Source organism: Mobula hypostoma, chromosome 8 (assembly GCF_963921235.1).
Source record: "Mobula hypostoma chromosome 8, sMobHyp1.1, whole genome shotgun sequence".
NCBI classification, from domain to species: domain Eukaryota; kingdom Metazoa; phylum Chordata; class Chondrichthyes; order Myliobatiformes; family Myliobatidae; genus Mobula; species Mobula hypostoma.
Window position 1 is genome coordinate 63,574,231 of NC_086104.1, and position 17,572 is coordinate 63,591,802.

At 42.7% G+C, this 17,572-nt stretch overlaps 1 protein-coding gene across 6 annotated transcripts in view; it reads left to right on the forward strand.

Moving 5' to 3' along the window:
• si:zfos-1056e6.1 (uncharacterized protein LOC107988029 homolog) overlaps nucleotides 1-17,572 on the forward strand; it is a 127,250-nt gene that overhangs the window by 10,689 nt on the left and 98,989 nt on the right. For 4 of the 6 annotated variants that reach the window (XM_063055988.1, XM_063055992.1, XM_063055993.1 and 1 more), the window contains exon 1: nucleotides 15,728-15,917. In XM_063055988.1, coding sequence (XP_062912058.1) covers nucleotides 15,848-15,917 — 70 coding nt within the window. In that variant the 5' untranslated portion in view covers nucleotides 15,728-15,847. Of the gene's footprint in view, nucleotides 1-13,405; nucleotides 13,503-15,727; nucleotides 15,918-17,572 lie in introns of those variants that run through there. The other 2 variants (XM_063055989.1, XM_063055990.1) reach the window with 2 other exon arrangements.

The window sequence follows — 17,572 nt, forward strand, 5'->3', positions numbered from 1 at the left end:
GTAGTGAGATCATGGAAAATGTACAGATCGAAAAGGAGGAGGTCCTTGCTGTCTTGAGGAAAATTAAAGTGGATAAATCCCCGGCACCTGACAGGGTGTTCCCTCGGACCTTGAAGGAGACTAGTGTTGAAATTGCAGGGGCCCGGGCAAAAATATTTAAAATGTCACTGTCTACAGGTGAGGTGCCAGAGGATTGGAGAGTGGCTCATGTTGTTCCGTTGTTTAAAAAAGGATCGAAAAGTAATCCAGGTAATTATAGGCCGGTAAATTTAACGTCGGTAGTAGGTAAGTTATTGGAGGGAGTACTAAGAGACAGAATCTACAAGCATTTGGATAGACAGGGACTTATTAGGGAGAGTCAACATGGCTTTGTGCGTGGTAGGTCATGTTTGACCAATCTATTGGAGTTTTTCGAGGAGGTTACCAGGAAAGTGGATGAAGGGAAGGCAGTGGATATTGTCTACATGGACTTCAGTAAGGCCTTTGACAAGGTCCCGCATGGGAGGTTAGTTAGGAAAATTCAGTCGCTAGGTATACATGGAGAGGTGGTAAATTGGATTAGACATTGGCTCAATGGAAGAAGCCAAAGAGTGGTAGTAGAGAATTGCTTCTCCGAGTGGAGGCCTATGACTAGTGGTGTGCCACAGGGATCAGTGCTGGGTCCATTGTCATTTGTCATCTATATCAATGATCTGGATGATAATGTGGTAAATTGGATCAGCAAATTTGCTGATGATACAAAGATTGGAGGTGTAGTGGACCATGAGGAAGGTTTTCAAAGCTTGCAGAGGGATTTGGACCAGCTGGAAAAATGGGCTGAAAAATAGCAGATGGAGTTTAATACAGACAAGTGTGAGGTATTGCATGTTGGAAGGACAAACCAAGGTAGAACATACAGGGTTAATGGTAAGGTACTGAGGAGTGCAGTGGAACAGAGGGACCTGGGAATTCAGATACAAAATTCCCTAAAAGTGGCGTCACAGGTAGATAGGGTCATAAAGAGAGCTTTTGGTACATTGGCCTTTATTAATCAAAGTATTGAGTATAAGAGCTGGAATGTTATGACGAGGTTGTATAAGGCATTGGTGAGGCCGAATCTCGAGTATTGTGTTCAGTTTTGGTCACCAAATTACAGGAAGGATATAAATAAGGTTGAAAGAGTGCAGAGAAGGTTTACAAGGATGTTGCCGGGACTTGAGAAACTCAGTTACAGAGAAAGGTTGAATAGGTTAAGACTTTATTCCCTGGAGCGTAGAAGAATGAGGGGAGATTTGATAGAGGCATATAAAATTATGATGGGTATAGATAGAGTGAATGCAAGCAGGCTTTTTCCACTGAGGCAAGGGGAGAAAAAAACCAGAGGACATGGGTTAAGGGTGAGGGGGGAAAAGTTTAAAGGAAACATTAGTGGGGGCTTCTTCACACAGAGAGTGGTGGGAGTATGGAATGAGCTGCCAGATGAGGTGGTAAATGTGGGTTCTTTTTTAACATTTAAGAATAAATTGGACAGATACGTGGATGGGAGGTATATGGAGGGATATGGTCCGTGTGCAGGTCAGTAGGACTAGGCAGAAAATGGTTCGGCACAGCCAAGAAGGGCCAAAAGGCCTGTTTCTGTGCTGTAGTTTCTATGGTTTCTGAGGTCTGCAGTTGTTTCCAACGAGTGGACAGTTGCAAGGCTGCAGGACCGGACAGCATCCCAGGGAGAGTACTTACGATGTGCACTGCACAACTGGCAGGTGTGTTTACAGACATTTCTAATCTCTCCCTCTCCCAGTGTGGAGTGCCCTCGTGCTTCAAAGTATCCACTTTTGTCTCTGTACAAAAAAGACTAAGGTAACATGCCTGAATGACTGGCGTCTTGTCGCACTCACCTCAATTATGAGCAAATTCTTTGAGAGGCTGGTCAAGGATTATATCTGCAGCTTGTTACCACCCAAACTGGACCCCCTACAATTCACCTACCGACACAACCAATTGACAGATGACGTAATAGCCAGATTGTAAGAGTGGGCTCCCTCACCTCCACTCTTCTGACTCTCAATACAGAAGCCCTTCAGGGCTGCGTACTGAGTCCTCTCCCTTACTCCCTGTATACCCATGACTGTATCGCCACCCACAGCTCCGATCTGCTAACTAAATTTGCCAACGACACTACATTGATTGGCCTTATCTCAAACAATAACGAGGTGGCCTACAGGGGAGAAGTCATCTCTCTGACACAGTGGTGTCAAGAAAACAACCTCTCCCTCAAGGTTGTGAAAACAAAGGAGCTGGTTGTGGATTACAGGAGGAATGGAGACGGGCTAACCCCTATTGACATCAATGGATCTGGGGTTGAGAAGGTAAACAGCTTAAAGTTCCTCAGCATCCACATCACCGAGGACCTCACGTGATCTGTACACACCAGCTGTGTGGTGAAAAAGGCTCAACAGTGCCTCTTTCACCTCAGATGGTTGAGGAAGTTTGGTATGGACCCCCAAATCCTAAGAACTTTCTACAGGGGCACAATTGAGAGCATCCTGACTGGCTGCATCACTGCCTGGTATGGGACCTGTACCTCCCTTAATCGCAGGATTCTGCAGAGAGTGGTGCGGACAGCCCAGCGCATCTGTAGTTGTAAACTTACCATGATTCAGGATATTTACAAGGACAGGTGTGTAAAAAGGGCCTGTAGGATCATTGGGGATCCAAGTTATCCCAACCACAATCTATTCCAGCTGCTACCATCCGGGATGTGGTACCACAGCATAAAAGCCAGGACCAACAGGCTCCGGGACAGCTTCTTCCACCAGGCCATCAGACAGATGAACTCACGCTGATTTGAGTGTACTCTATATTACATTGACTGTTCTATTTATTATAATTTGTTATAAATTACTATGATTGCACATTGCACATTTAGATGGAGATGTAACGAAAAGATTTTTACCCCTCATGTATGTGAAGGATGTAGTGAAGGAATTGAATTGAATTCAATGCTTGGATAAATTTTTACTGTTTGTAAATAAATTATTAATATATATACTCAAAGTCAGCGCATTCCCTTGTCTCAGTTGCCAGACTTGCGAACCTGATTGAACATTACAATTCCCTAAAGGTTAACTTGCAGGTTGAGTCTGTGGTGAGGAAGACAAATACAATGTTAGCATTCATTTGTAATCCACAACCAGCTCCTTTGTTTTTGCAACATTGAGGGAGAGGTTGTTTTCTTGACACCACTGTGTCAGAGGATATAAAAGCACTTTTTAAAAGACTTTTTAAAGCACTGGAGAGGCCTCATTTGGAGTACTGAGAGCAAATTTGGGCCCCTTATCTTAGATAAGATAGAACTACGGCACAATACAGGCCCTTTGGCCTACAATGCTGTGCTGAACATGCACTTACTTTAGAAATTACCTAGGGTTACCCATAGCCCTCTATTTTTCTGAGCTCCATGTACTTGTCCAAGAGTCTCTTAAAAGACCCTACTGTATCCACCTCCACCACTGTCGCCAGCAGCCCAGCAGATCACGCACTCACCACTCTCTGCGTAAAAATATTTACCCGACATCTCCTCTGTACCTATTTCCAAGCACCTTAAAACTGTGTCCTCTCGTGTTAGCCATTTCAACCCTGGGAAAAAGCCTCTGACTATCCACACAATCAATGCCTCTCATCATCTTATACACTTCTATTAGGTCACCTCTCATCCTCCGTTGCTCCAGGGAGAAAAGGCCAAGTTCACTCAACCTATTCTCATAAGGCATGCTCCCCAATCCAGGCAACATCCCTGTAAATCTCTGCACCCTTTCTATAGTTTCCACATCCTTTCTATAGTGAGGTGACCAAAACTGATCACAGTAATCCAAGGGGGGTCTGACCAGGGTCCTATATAGCTGTAGCATTACCTCTCGGCTCTTGAACTCAATCCCATGGTTGATGAAGGCCAATGTACCGTATGCCTTCTTAAACACAGAGTCAACCTGCGCAGCAGCTTTGATTGTCCTATGGACTCGGACCCCAAGATCCATCTGATCCTCCACACTGGCAAGAGTCTTACCAGTAATACTATATTCTGACATCATATTTGACCTACCAAAATGAACCACCTCACAGTTATCTGGGTTGAACTCCATCTGCCACTTCTCAGCCCAGTTTTGCATCCTATCGATGTCCTGCTGTAATCTCTGAAAACCCTCCAGACTATCCACAACACCCCTAACCTTTGTGTCATCAGAAAATTTACTAACCCATCCCTCCTCTTCCTCATCCAAGTCATTTATAAACATCATGAAGAGAAGAAGTCCCAGAACAGATCCCTGAGGCATACCACTGGTCACTGACCTCCATGCAGAATATGACCCGTTGACAACCACTCTTTGCCTTCTGTGGGCAAGCCAATTCTGGATCCACAAAGCAAGGTCCCCTTGGATCCCATGCCTCCTTACTTTCTCAATAAGCCTGGCATGGGGTACCTTATCAAATGCCTTGCTGAAATCCATAAACACTACATCTACTACTCTACCTTCATCAATGTATTTAATCACATCCTCAGAAAATTCAGTTAGGCTCGTAAAGCATGACCTGCCTTTGACAAAGCCATGCTGACTATTCCTAGTCATATTGACTAATCCAAATGTTCATAAATCCTGTATATCAGGATCTTCTCTATCAATTTACCAACCACTGAAGGTGCGCTGAAATTGAAAAGGGTTCAAAGGAATTTCACAAAAAAGATTCCAGGATTGAATGGCTTGCCATATGAAGAGCATTGATGGCTCTGGGCCTGTATTCACTGGAATTCAGAAGAATGAGGGATGAGCTCATTGAAACTTACTGAATGGCAAAAGGATGTGGATGTGTGGAGAAGATGTTTCCCATGGTAGGAGGGCCTAGGGTTAAAACATGGGTTGCTGGTTGGTGCAGCTGTTTCACAAGAATTTTATTTTTAGACAATTTTAAAGACCAGAGGTTGCAGCCTCAGAATAGAGGGTGTCCTTTTAGAACGGAAATGAGGAGGAGTTTCTTTAGCCAGATAGTGGTGAATCTATGCAATTCTTTTCCACAGGCAGCTGTGGAGGCGAAGTCTTTACACATATTTAAAGTAGAGGTTGATAGATTCATGATTGGTCAGGGAATGAAGGGATATTGGGAGAAGGCAGGAGATTGGGGCTAAGAGGAAAATTGGATCAGCCAGGATGAAATGGCAGAGCGGACTCAATGGGCCAAATGGCCTAATTCTGCTCCTGTATCTTCTGGTCTTACATATTTGGGTACAACCTTTCCCACAGATATCTCCAACACTAATTCCTAAAGTACGCAAAATATAATTGACAGAGAAAAATTAAACAGTATTCTGCAATCTGCCACTTATGTGCGATTGAACTCATAATGCCTATTGTATTCCTTTGCATTTAAAACTGTTACATCAAGGTTATAGACACAAACTCGCAAAAGCATCTGCCAAAATACAGTTCCTGGAACAAGTATCCATACTCTCACTCTGGCGTCCTGAACCATCAGTAACCATCGTTCGTCACTAGTGGCCCCGTCTCACCTAACTAACACACAAATGTTTAGTCTCTCACATAAACACCCATGCTCGCACACACACACCACACTACTTTTACATCAACTAGTTCAGTTCTCTGCTGTGTTCGTGATACTGCGTTATCCCATAGTCAGCAACTGGAACTGATCCATGTGTAAGTGGTGCTAGTTTTAAAAATACTAACCTACTTTAACTGCAGATCTCTCTGGCCACATGAAGGTGTCCAGGCCGAAGCCCCAAATATTGTAATGTGAACAAAGTCACTGGAGAGGTGTAGCTGGTAGATATAAAAGTAGTCTTTTATTCAACAAAATGAAACACTCTGAAGGAAGAGACATCTTCGACTCAATATTACACGACATTTTATATGCTAAAGATCAAAGGACAATTCTATAGTTGTCCTTAAAACTCGTATCTACAATGCTTCCTTTGCATTACACATAATTTTCAACTCCTCCTTTGCACCTACACTCCAGACAACCAAAATGAATGTTAATCAGCAGTGTCTGTTTTTTTCATGAACTGATGTCCATCGCTCTAGGAAACTATTATCTAGGGAGCATTTTAAATTTAATCTACAATCCATGTGCAGGTCTAAAGATTGGTTGCTCTAATTATTATTTGCTATACACCCTAAATCTAGAATATTCCCCAATATGTAGCTCATTATTCTTACACATTGGTGTGCACAGCATTATTCCAGCAAAGCACATTAGTATGAATACAATTATCCAGGTAAATCTAGCTAATGTGCACAGCATCAATCTGGTAAATCTTGCTTGTGTGCTCATCATTATTATGGTAAATCTTGTCAGTGCATTCGCCACTATTCAGGTACATTTCCTTAATGTGCACACCATTATTCTGGCAGATGTTTGTGTGCACATTAAGGAAATGATCTCGTTAGTGCACACCCCATTAGTCTGGTAAATTTCATTAGTATGTACACCAATATTCCAACAAATTTAGTTAGTGTTTGTGCCATTATTCCAGCAGATCTCATTAGTGTATACACCATATTCCAGCAGATCTCATTAGTGTATACACCATATTCCAGCAGATCTCATTAGTGTATATACTATTATTCCAGCAGATCTCTTAGTGTGTACACCATTACTATATTACAACAGATCTCAGTGTGTACACAATTATTCTGACAGATCTCTTAGTGTGTACACCATTATTCCAGCAGATCTCTCAGTATGCATGCCATTATTCTGGTAGATCTTGTTAGTGTGTACACAATTCTTTTAGTAAATTTCCTTTGCGTGTACAAAGACTAAGAGTTAACCCTTTCTATAACACTGACCAGAGCCTCAATATCTCCTGTTAGCCAGGGTTTCCTAAATTTTCCAGTGTCGCCCTTTACCTCAGCAGGAATATGTCATCCCTGCATTCCTTATGTCACACTCTTAAAAACCTCTCACTTGCTAGTCATCAATTTACAGCAGTCTCATCCACTTGACCCTATCTTATTCCATAACTATCTTAAAACCAACAGAGGTATATCACTGACCTAAAGTGCTCACTGACTTGCATGTCAGTCATTTGCTCTATCTCGTTCCCTAAGAGGAAGTCCAGTGTTGCACTTTCTCTCAAAGGGACCTCTATACATTGATTAAGAAAACGTTATTGAGCTCATTTATCAAATTAGACCATAAGACCATAAGACAAAGGAGCAGAAGTAGGCCATTCAGCCCATCGAGTCTGCTCCGCCATTTTATCATGAGCTGATCCATTCTCATATTTAGTCCCACTCCCCCGCCTTCTCACCATAACCTTTGATGCCCTGGCTACTCAAATACCTATCAATCTCTGCCTTAAATACACCCAATGACTTGACCTCCACTGCTGCCCGTGGCAACAAATTCCATAGATTCACCACCGTCTGACTAAAAAAAATTTCTTCGCATTTCTGTTCTGAAAGGGCGCCCTTTGATCCTTAAGTCATGCCCTCTCGTACTAGACTCCCCCATCATGGGAAACAACTTTGCCACATCCACTCTGTCCATGCCTTTTAACATTCGAAATGTTTCTATGAGGTCTCCCCTCATTCTTCTAAACTCCAAGGAATACAGTCCAAGAGCGGACAAACGTTCCTCATATGTTAACCCTCTCATTCCTGGAATCATTCTAGTGAATCTTCTCTGTACCCTCTCCAACGTCAGCACATCCTTTCTTAAATAAGGAGACCAAAACTGCCCACAGTACTCCAAGTGAGGTCTCACCAGCGCCTTATAGAGCCTCAACATCACATCCCTGCTCCTATACTCTATTCCTCTAGAAATGAATGCCAACATTGCATTCGCCTTCTTCACTACTGACTCAACCTGGAGGTTAACTTTAAGGGTATCCTGTACGAGGACTCCCAAGTCCCATTGCATCTCAGAACTTTGAATTCTTTCCCCATTTAAATAATAGTCTGCCCATTTATTTTTTCTGCCAAAGTGCATAACCATACACTTTCCAACATTGTACTTCATTTGCCACTTCTCTGCCCATTCTTCCAATCTATCCAAGTCACTCTGCAGACTCTCCGTTTCCTCAGCACTACCGGCCCCTCCACCTATCTTCATATCGTCAGCAAACTTAGCCACAAAGCCACCTATTCCATAATCCAAATCGTTGATGTACAATGTAAAAAGAAGCAGCCCCAACACTGTTCCCTGTGGAACACTACTGGTAACCGGCAGCCAACCAGAATAGGATCCCTTTATTCCCACTCTCTGTTTCCTGCTAATCAGCCAACGCTCTATCCACGTATGTAACTTTCCCGTAATTCCATGGGCTCTTATCTTGTTAAGTAGCCTCGTGTGGCACCTTGTCAAAGGCCTTCTGAAAATCCAAATATACAACATCCACTGCATCTCCCTTGTTTAGCCTACTGGTAATTTCCTCAAAAAATTGTAATAGGTTTGTCAGGCAGAATTTTGCTTTAAGGAATCCATGCTGAGTTCTGCCTATCTTGTCATATGCCTCCAGGTACTCTGTAACCTCATCCTTGACAATCGACTCCAACAACTTCCCAACCACTGACGTCAAACTAACAGATCTATAAGTACCTTTTTGCTTCCTTGCCCCCTTCTTAAATAGCGGGGTGACATTTGCAATCTTCCAGTCTTCCGGAACCATGCCAAAATCTATCGACTTTTGAAAGATCATCGCTAATGCCTCCGCAATCTCCACAGCTACTTCCTTTAGAACACGAGAGTGCATTCCATCTGGTCCAGGAGATTTATCTACCTTTAGCCTATTCAGCTTCCTGAGTACTTTCTCTGTCGTAATTGTGACTGCGCACACTTCTCTTCCCTGCCACCCTTGAGTGTCCGGTATACTGCTGATGTCTTCCTCAGTGAAGACTGATGCAAAATACTCGTTCAGTTCCTCTGCCATCTCCTTATTTCCCATTACAATTTCTCCAGCATCATTTTCGATCGGTCCTATATCTACTCTCACCTGTCTTTTACTCTTTATATACTTGAAAAAGCTTTTAGTATCCTCTTTGATATTATTTGCTAGCTTCCTTTCATAGTTAATCTTTTCTCTCTTAGTGACCTTCTTGGTTTCCTTTTGTAAGGTTTTAAAAACTTCCCAATCCTTTGTCTTCCCACTAATTTTTGCTTCCTTGTATGCCCTCTCCTTTGCTTTAACTTTGGCTTTGACTTCTCTTGTCAACCACGGTTGCATCCTTTTTCCACTCGAAAATTTCTTCTTTTTTGGAATATACCTGTCTTGCACATTCCTCATTTCTCGCATAAACTCCAGCCACTGCTGCTCTGCCGTCTTTCCCGCCAGTGTCTCTTTCCAGTCAACTTTGGCCAGTTCCTCTCTCCTGCCACTGTAATTTCCTTTACTCCACTGAAACACCGACACATCAGATTTCGGCTTCTCTTTTTCTAATTTCACAGTGAACTCAATCATGTTATGATCACTGTCTCCTCAGGGTTCTTTCACCTCAATCTCTCCAATCACCTCCGGTTCATTACACAATACTCAATCCAGTACAGCCGATCCCCTAGTGGGCTCAACAACAAGCTGTTCTAAAAAGCCATCTCGCAGACGTTCTACAAATTCTCTCTCTTGAGATCCAGTGCCGACCTGATTTTTCCAATCTACTCGCATCTTAAAATCTCCCACAATTATCATAACACTGCCCTTCTGACAAGCGTTTTCTATTTCCAGTTGTAATTTGTAGTCCACATCCCTGCAGCTGTTTGGAGGCCTATAAATAACTGCCATCAGGGTCCTTTTACCCCTATTTCTTAGCTCAACCCATAAAGATTCTGCACCTTCCGATCCTATATCACCTCTTTCTAATGATTTAATATCATTTCTTACCAATAAAGCCATGCCTCCCCCTCTGCCTACCTTCCTATCCTTCCGATACACCGTGTATCCTTGGACGTTCAGCTCCCAGAGACACGCATCCTTTAGCCAGGTCTCAGTGATGGCCACAATATCATACCTGCCAATCTGTAGCTGCACAACAAGATCATCCACCTTATTCCTTCTGCTGCGTGCATTTAAGTACAACACCTTAAGACCAGTATTTGATACTTTTTGCTTTGATTTCACTGCAACTTTATTGCACTGCATCTCATCCCAATGGCTACAAATTTGCCCCATCACCTGCCTGTCTTTCCTGACATCTTTACTGCTCAATATCTTAGATTTATTTCTGTTTTCCCCATCCTCCGCTCTATCATTCCGGTTCCCATCCCCCTGCCAAATTAGTTTAAACCCTCCCTAACAGCTCTATTAAACTTTCCCGCCAGGATATTGATCCCCTTCGGGTTCAGGTGTAACCCGTCCTTTTTGAACAGGTCATACTTCCCCCAGAAGAGAACCCAATTATCCAAGAATCTGAAGCCCTGCCCCCTACACCAGTCTCTCAGCCATGCATTCATATCATTCATTCCATATCATCCAATCCCTTTGCACAATGGGTAGCCCAATCAATCTTATGATGGTTAAAATTTCCCACTATTACTACCCAATTATTCTTACAACTTTCTAAAATCAGTCTATGCATCTGCTCCCCTAATTCCCACTGTCTACTGGGGGGTCTACAATAGAGTCCTGTCAACATGACTATCCACTTTTGTTTCTAAGTTCTACCCATGTGGTCTCATTAGATAACCTCCCAGGACTATCCTTGCCGTGAATTGTTGTTATGTCCTTCCTCATCAAGAAAGCAAATCCTTCTCCTCTCTTACCTGTAACTCTATCATGCCCAAGCACCTGAATTTTGGAATATTAATATACCAGTCTGCCATGTTTCTGATAAGGCAATAATATCCCAATGCCCAAAGCCAATTCATGCCATCCGTTCAACTGGCTTTCTGTTAAGTCTTTTGCATTGAAGGTAATGCAAAAGACTTAGCAGCAATTAAAACCAGTGCTTTTTCTTTTGACATTGTTACTGGCTATCCTGACTGCTAAACTTTATCTTGTTTGTTATAGTATCTTCCCTCAGCTTCTCATCAGCCTCACTACCACTCGTGGTCCCACCCCTCTAATTTAAATCATCCCGAATAGTACTTGCTATTCAGAAAATTTCTGAGTGATTCAAGGTTCTGAAGTATTGCCTTCTGGCATACCTTTCTGTTCCTATCCTCACCAGTACATGGCATCGGTAGTAAATCAGAGGTCATCACTCTTATGTCCTGCTTATTAAATTATTTTCCAATTCACTATGCTCACTCTGTTGGACCCTATCCCTTTTTACACCTATTTTGTTGGTAACAATTTGAGACTTCTAGATGTTCACCTTCCTTGTTGAGAACTTTCTGCAACTGCTCAGAGACATTCTAGAGCAATCCAGCCTTGCTCCTGGGCCAGCTGACTGAGCATTGGAACTCCATCTGCAACAATCCATCTGCCAAACTTACCTCTCCATCACTTGCACCTTTACTGTTCACAGTGATAATTTAACACAATTTAAGAAAGGATGTGCTGACATTGGAGAGGGTTCAAAGGAGGTTCATCAAAATGATTCCAGGATTGAAAGGCTTGTCATACCTCTTGCTCCCTCCAGACTCCAAACAGTTAATATCAAAATTTGTGAATTGCTTTACTCCTTTGGTTTCTACAGATTTTATTAGAGAAGCCTGAGCCAGGGACTTGAACTCAGAGATATCGGCGGAACTTTGCAAGGAGGCAATGTCCCGGGTCCACTGTTGTTCTATTAATTCACATTACAGATTAATCCAGTACAAGGTGATGCATAGATTGCATTATTCAAAAACAAAACTGAATCGCATCTTTCCATCTGTGTCTCCTGAATGTGACAAGTGCCACTCTGCTGAGGCCTCACTGGCACATCTTTTCTGGTTTTGCCCTACATTATACAACTTCTGGACTGCAATTTTTGAGTAGCTCTCAAAAGTCTACTCTAGAGACATTCAGCCCTATCATGACCTCGCCGTCTTTGGATGCTCTGCAGAGACTCTTGAGTTGCCTCACGACATGCTGATTGCTCTGCATCTAGGAATGGTGGTGGCTAAGAAACTTATCCTTTTGACCTGGAAATCTACTACTCCACCCACCTTCACACACTGGCTCAAGGAGATGTTGTCTATTATACAAATGGAAAGATTGCGTCGGCACAAACCTAATACACAGAATACATTTGAGAGAATATGGGGACCCTTATTGGCTCAGTGTCATATTACCTCACATACATAGCGACCTTGACCTGTCTAGTCTCATGAGTGGGTGTGGGGCCTAACCGGAGTTCTTTATTCTTTTTACTTTACATTGCTTCCGTGATGACACTATTGTGCTAACTCTTTATCTGGAAGTTTACTTTATGTAATCTTGTAAATCGTCCGGCAGCCTTTTTGTTTTTTTTGTTCTTGATATGTTTTGTCTGTGCTCCACCTGGAGCTGTATTCCCTTTGTATTGTTTTGTACGTCTTCAATTTATTTTGTCTTTGTAAAATTAAAAATTGTACATAAAGAATATAAAAAAGAAAGGCTTGTCATATGAAGAGCGTTCGATGACTCTGAGCCTGTACTCACTGGAATTCAGAAGAATGAGGAGTGGCCCCATTGAAGCCTATCCAATGTTGAAAGGCCTCAGTAGAGTGGACGTGGAGAAAATGTTTCCTTTGGTGTGGGAGTCTAAGATTAGAGGCCACAGCCAAGAACAGAGGGGTATTTTTTTAGAACAGAGATGAGGAGTGATTTCTTTAGCCAGAGAGTGGTGAATTTGTAGAATTCGTTGCCACAGGCGGCTGTGGCGGCCAAGTCATTGGGTATATTTAAGGCAGACGTTGATAGATCCTTGATTCGTCATGGCATGAAAGGATACATGGAGAAGGCAGGAGACTGAAGCTGAGGGGAGAAATGGATCAGCCATGATAAAATGGCAGAGCAGACTCAATGGGCCAAATGGCCTAAATCTGTTCCTATATCTTATGACCTTAGCTCTTTCACCTGGGAGCAACACATGTTAACTAGAATCTCTTCTATCGCCACAGAGTCTCCTGACTGCCCCCCCTAACTAGTGAGTCTGTTATCATTATTGCTCTGTTTGACTGCACCTTTCCTGCTGAGCCTCAGAGCTGTAGACCTGACTGCAACTCTTACCCTCCCATTGATTATTCCCACCAATGGTATCCAAGGAGGTTAGCTATCAGTGAGGGGAAGGGCCACAGAAAAACTGCACTGTCTGCCTACTCTCCTTGCCTTTCTCAGAGGTCACTGAGCTACCAGAGAGGCAAGTACAGTACTGTACAAAAGTCTAAGGCACATACTGTATATGTAGCTAGGGTGCTGGACTTTTGCACAGAACTGTATTTGTCAACATGGAACGGAGAGTGAGTGTGTAAATCTGGCAGGAGCAAAGGATATTGGGAATGGCAAGGATGGAGCGCTGTGTGAGGGATACGGGACAGGTGGCAGAGAAGGAGTGCCGGGGCAGGGGATGACACAGGTACAGACACACCCAGCTCTGAGACACCAGGTAGGGTGATTTGAGTCCAAACAATTAGTTTATTGATTATTACAGAATGCCTCTCTGGTGCTTCTCACTCCCTCCCCTCGCCCTTCCCTTTTCCCAATCTTGATTCCCCTCTTCCTGCTCCCTTCCCACTCTCAGTCCGCAATAGATACCCATATCAGAATCAGGTTTATCATCACTCGAAAATATGTAATGAAATTTGTTTTTTTTTGGAGCAGTGTAGTGTAATACATAAATTTACTAAAGTACAGTGCGAAAGTCTTAGGCACGCTAGCTATATATACGTGCCCAAGACTCTTGCACGGTACTGTATTTCCACAAAGAGGGTTGTGGGTAAATGGAAAAAGCTGCCAGATGAAGTAGTAGAGGACAGTACAAATGTAGTGATTAAAAGCCACTGAGGTAGATTCATGACTAGGAATGTTTAGAGGGATATGGGCCAAATGCAGGCAAATAGACAAGCTCAGTCAGGCACCTTGGTTGGAATGAACGAGTTGAGCCAAAGGGCCTGGTTCCTTGCTATAACTCGTTGACTATAAGAAGCAGGAGTATTGTTCCCAACTTCATGTGTAAAATCAGAAACCATTGTTGGATATTGGTTGCCTCCACCAACTCTAAACCAGTCACTGTCAATTACAACCCCTGTTGATTTATTCAAAAATTTTAATCTGTGTTTTTCTGCTTTATCCAATCCCTGAATAAATGATCAGATGCTCCCTGGCTTGTGAATTTCCGGGTCATTAACTCTTATGAGCATTATTCGGGAAATCTCAAGGTCTACATTTAATTGAAACTTGAAGTTTGATAATAACTGAAATTTAATTTTGATTCTGCAGATGCTATGTTTTCAGTATTGCCTATTTTGATTTGAATGGATTTTTCGACTCTGCATCTCTACTGTCCTGTTACATTCTCATTAAAGGATATTTTGAACTATGCCATAATACTAGGAGAAAGGCACTAAACCATAAATTGGTGAAGTGAATTTAAGTCCACTTTAAATAGTTTTTCAAAGGATTATCAACTTGCCTGATGTTCAGTCACTAGTTTATAGATTAAGAAACAACAATGATAGGAAGCTAGCTTTTTGGATGTATGAAGAAGGCTAGAAGGAAATTTTAAGTGGTATCACTTGATCTATGTATGATATAAATGAAGCGTCTGATAGTTAATTGGCACTACAATATAAGAAACAGTCATAAAATGTTTGTTTAGCATCATCAAGGGGCTGAAAATAGTGCAATATGCCCCTCAGTGACAAGAACTGGTTACTGCAATAAGGCTATATTTATATTCTGGACACTGTACTGACTTCAAAGAAAATAAAGGACCAGATAGTTTACTACCTATGTCCTGCCCTAGTCCAAAAGATAAAGGCAGTAATATAACAGATGTAATATTGTTGGAACAATTCTTGTTTGCATCATGGAAAAGATTACTAGGATTTTTCTCCAATACGAAGTTTACTGCTGCAATTATATCAAGATCCATTTTGATAGTTAATAATTCTGAATGAATTAAGAATACCTTCTGCGCACATTCTGTAAATGTATACCCAGTGGTTGTATCCATGATAAAGATTAGATGATTGAGGCTAGGGAACTGTAAACTTTCAAATTGACTGAGAGACTAAAATGTGCAGTGGATAGGTTAGATCAGAGCAGAAAGGTTGAAGTCAAAGTTGGAAGATAAAAGCTTGAGGGGCAAGAGCAGAATAAAACAATGGGGCCTATCTGGACAGTACCAATTGTAGATATTTGGCATGAAAAAGAAGTGGGCCGTGTATGGCCAAGAGACTACCAGGCCGAATCTCTGGAGGGAAGATAACTCAGGAAGCAAATTGGGGGACTGGGAGGTAATAGCCTGATGTTCAGTGGTGAGTCATGGTAAAGGGAGACACTAGGAGGTGCCTGAGAACTGTCCTACCAGAGTTCCATAATTGCCGATCGTTTTATCTCCTTCTTTTAAGAACTGTGAGAGAGTAATCTGATACAGAATCATAATTTATAATATGTGGAACCCGCACATATAGTGATTTAGAAAAGAAGATGGTAGATACCAGGAATACAAGAAAATAAAGCGATTATTGTTCAGACAAAATGTAAAGATGTATAATGGAAACGATTTTCCCAGTTTATTATCATAATACATTTTATTTGCACAAGCAGTATCCGCCCACCCCATTCCATTCCACCCTACCCACATTCCGCGGCTTCATGAGCCTGGGATCAGCTACCTTATTCCCTTTTTCCAGGTGTCGAAGATAGTTTTCTGATTGGAGAACGCGGCGAGGCACGCATCAACAGGGAGCCCGACTGTGCGGAGAAAGGCAGGCCGAAACGGGGAAAATGGCAGCGATTACAAACGAAGCGAGGGCCTCCCGCATCTGGATTGCTTTGAAAAGGCTGGACCTTAACGGTAGGGATATCACTCAATAGGCGACATCTTATTCATTTTGCTATTGCATGCTTAGGAAATACGTGAAACAGTGCCTTCAAGTGGCTGAACTTAGTATGTCCGTGCGTGTATATTTATTGACTCCAGCCATCCCTCCCCTAGCAACCAGTAACCTGAAAGAGAATAACAGCTTACAACGTTGGTGTCTTGCCAAAAATTAAATTTTATATCTCAAATCATCACTAAATGTCTATTTCCAATTTGTTCTCGCCTTTATGTGGCTAATATGCTGTTGAAATCCTCAACTAAAGATATGTTATCTCCTCACTTGACTAATTGAACTTTTTGCAGGCCAAGCTCTTATTTCACTTTCCATGAATTTAGCCACACAATTTATATCAGGTCCGATTCACTCCATCCCCTTTGCTTGCTGACTTTATTGTTTCCTGTTAAGCAGTACTCAAATTTATAATTCCCATCCTTGTTTCTGTGACACCAGGGACAACTGTCTTCGAGGACAGAATAAACTATCCTGGTTGGGTTTGCAGGGCATTCAGGCCATAACAGACTGTGTCTCAGGGACAGTGATTCTGCTCTTCCTAGCTGAATGTCTTTTACACTCGGTTTGATGCACAGAACAATGTGCCAGTGAGGATGTCCCCCTAACCCCACCCCTGAACCGGGCTGCAGCTGATGGGAGGAAGACGCTAGCCAGCTCATGTAAAGCTGGAGGGCTTGATAACATACCTGGTCAGCTGCTGAGGGACATGCAGCCCAGTTAACAGTTTCCAACAGACATCCTCAACTTCTCTCTGACCCCTCAGGCTTAAAGACGGCCACCATCATCCCGGTGCTCATGAACATGCCTCAATGACTACTGTCCAGTGGTACTGACCTCAACACTAATGAAGTGCTTTGAGTGGCTGGTTATGTATCACATGAAATCACATCGTCCTGCTACACTGGATCCTTTCCGGTTAGCTTATCACTCTAATCAGTCCACTGATGATGACATTCTGTCCTCTGCACTCCACTCTACCCTGACCCACCTGGAAGATGGTGCTTCATATGCCAGGATGTTGTTTATCGACTTCAGCTCGACTTTTAATATGAGCATCCCTTAGAAGGGTAAACTGTCCTCTCAACACCTCTCTTCGTAACTGGATCCTGGACTTTTTGACAGAATAGGCACGGTCAGTTCATTTTGGCAGAAACATCTTTAGCTCCAACACACTGAGCATCATTCTCAGCCCGCTGCTGTTCATGTTGCTGATGCATAACTGCACTGCTAGATCCAGGTCAGACTGAGTCATCAAGTTCACCGCTGACACAACTGTGCTTCACCTCATCAACAACGGTGGTGAGATGGCATTCAGAGAGGAGGTAGAGTGGCAGGTAGAATGATGTGAGCATGACAACTTGAGTCTCAATGTGGACAAGACCAAAGAAATGATTGTGGACTTTTAAGAAGGTGCAGGCTAACCATTCCTCACTACACATACATTGCTCCTGTGTGGAGAGAGTCAGCAGCACCAAGTTTCTGGGAGTGCACAAATTGGACAATCTCACCTGGTCCCTGAATTACCATCTCTTTGGTCAAGAAAACAGAGCAGCATCTCCACTTCCAGAGGAGATTGAGGTGTGTGAGGCTGTGCCCCCATTCTAACTAATTTTTA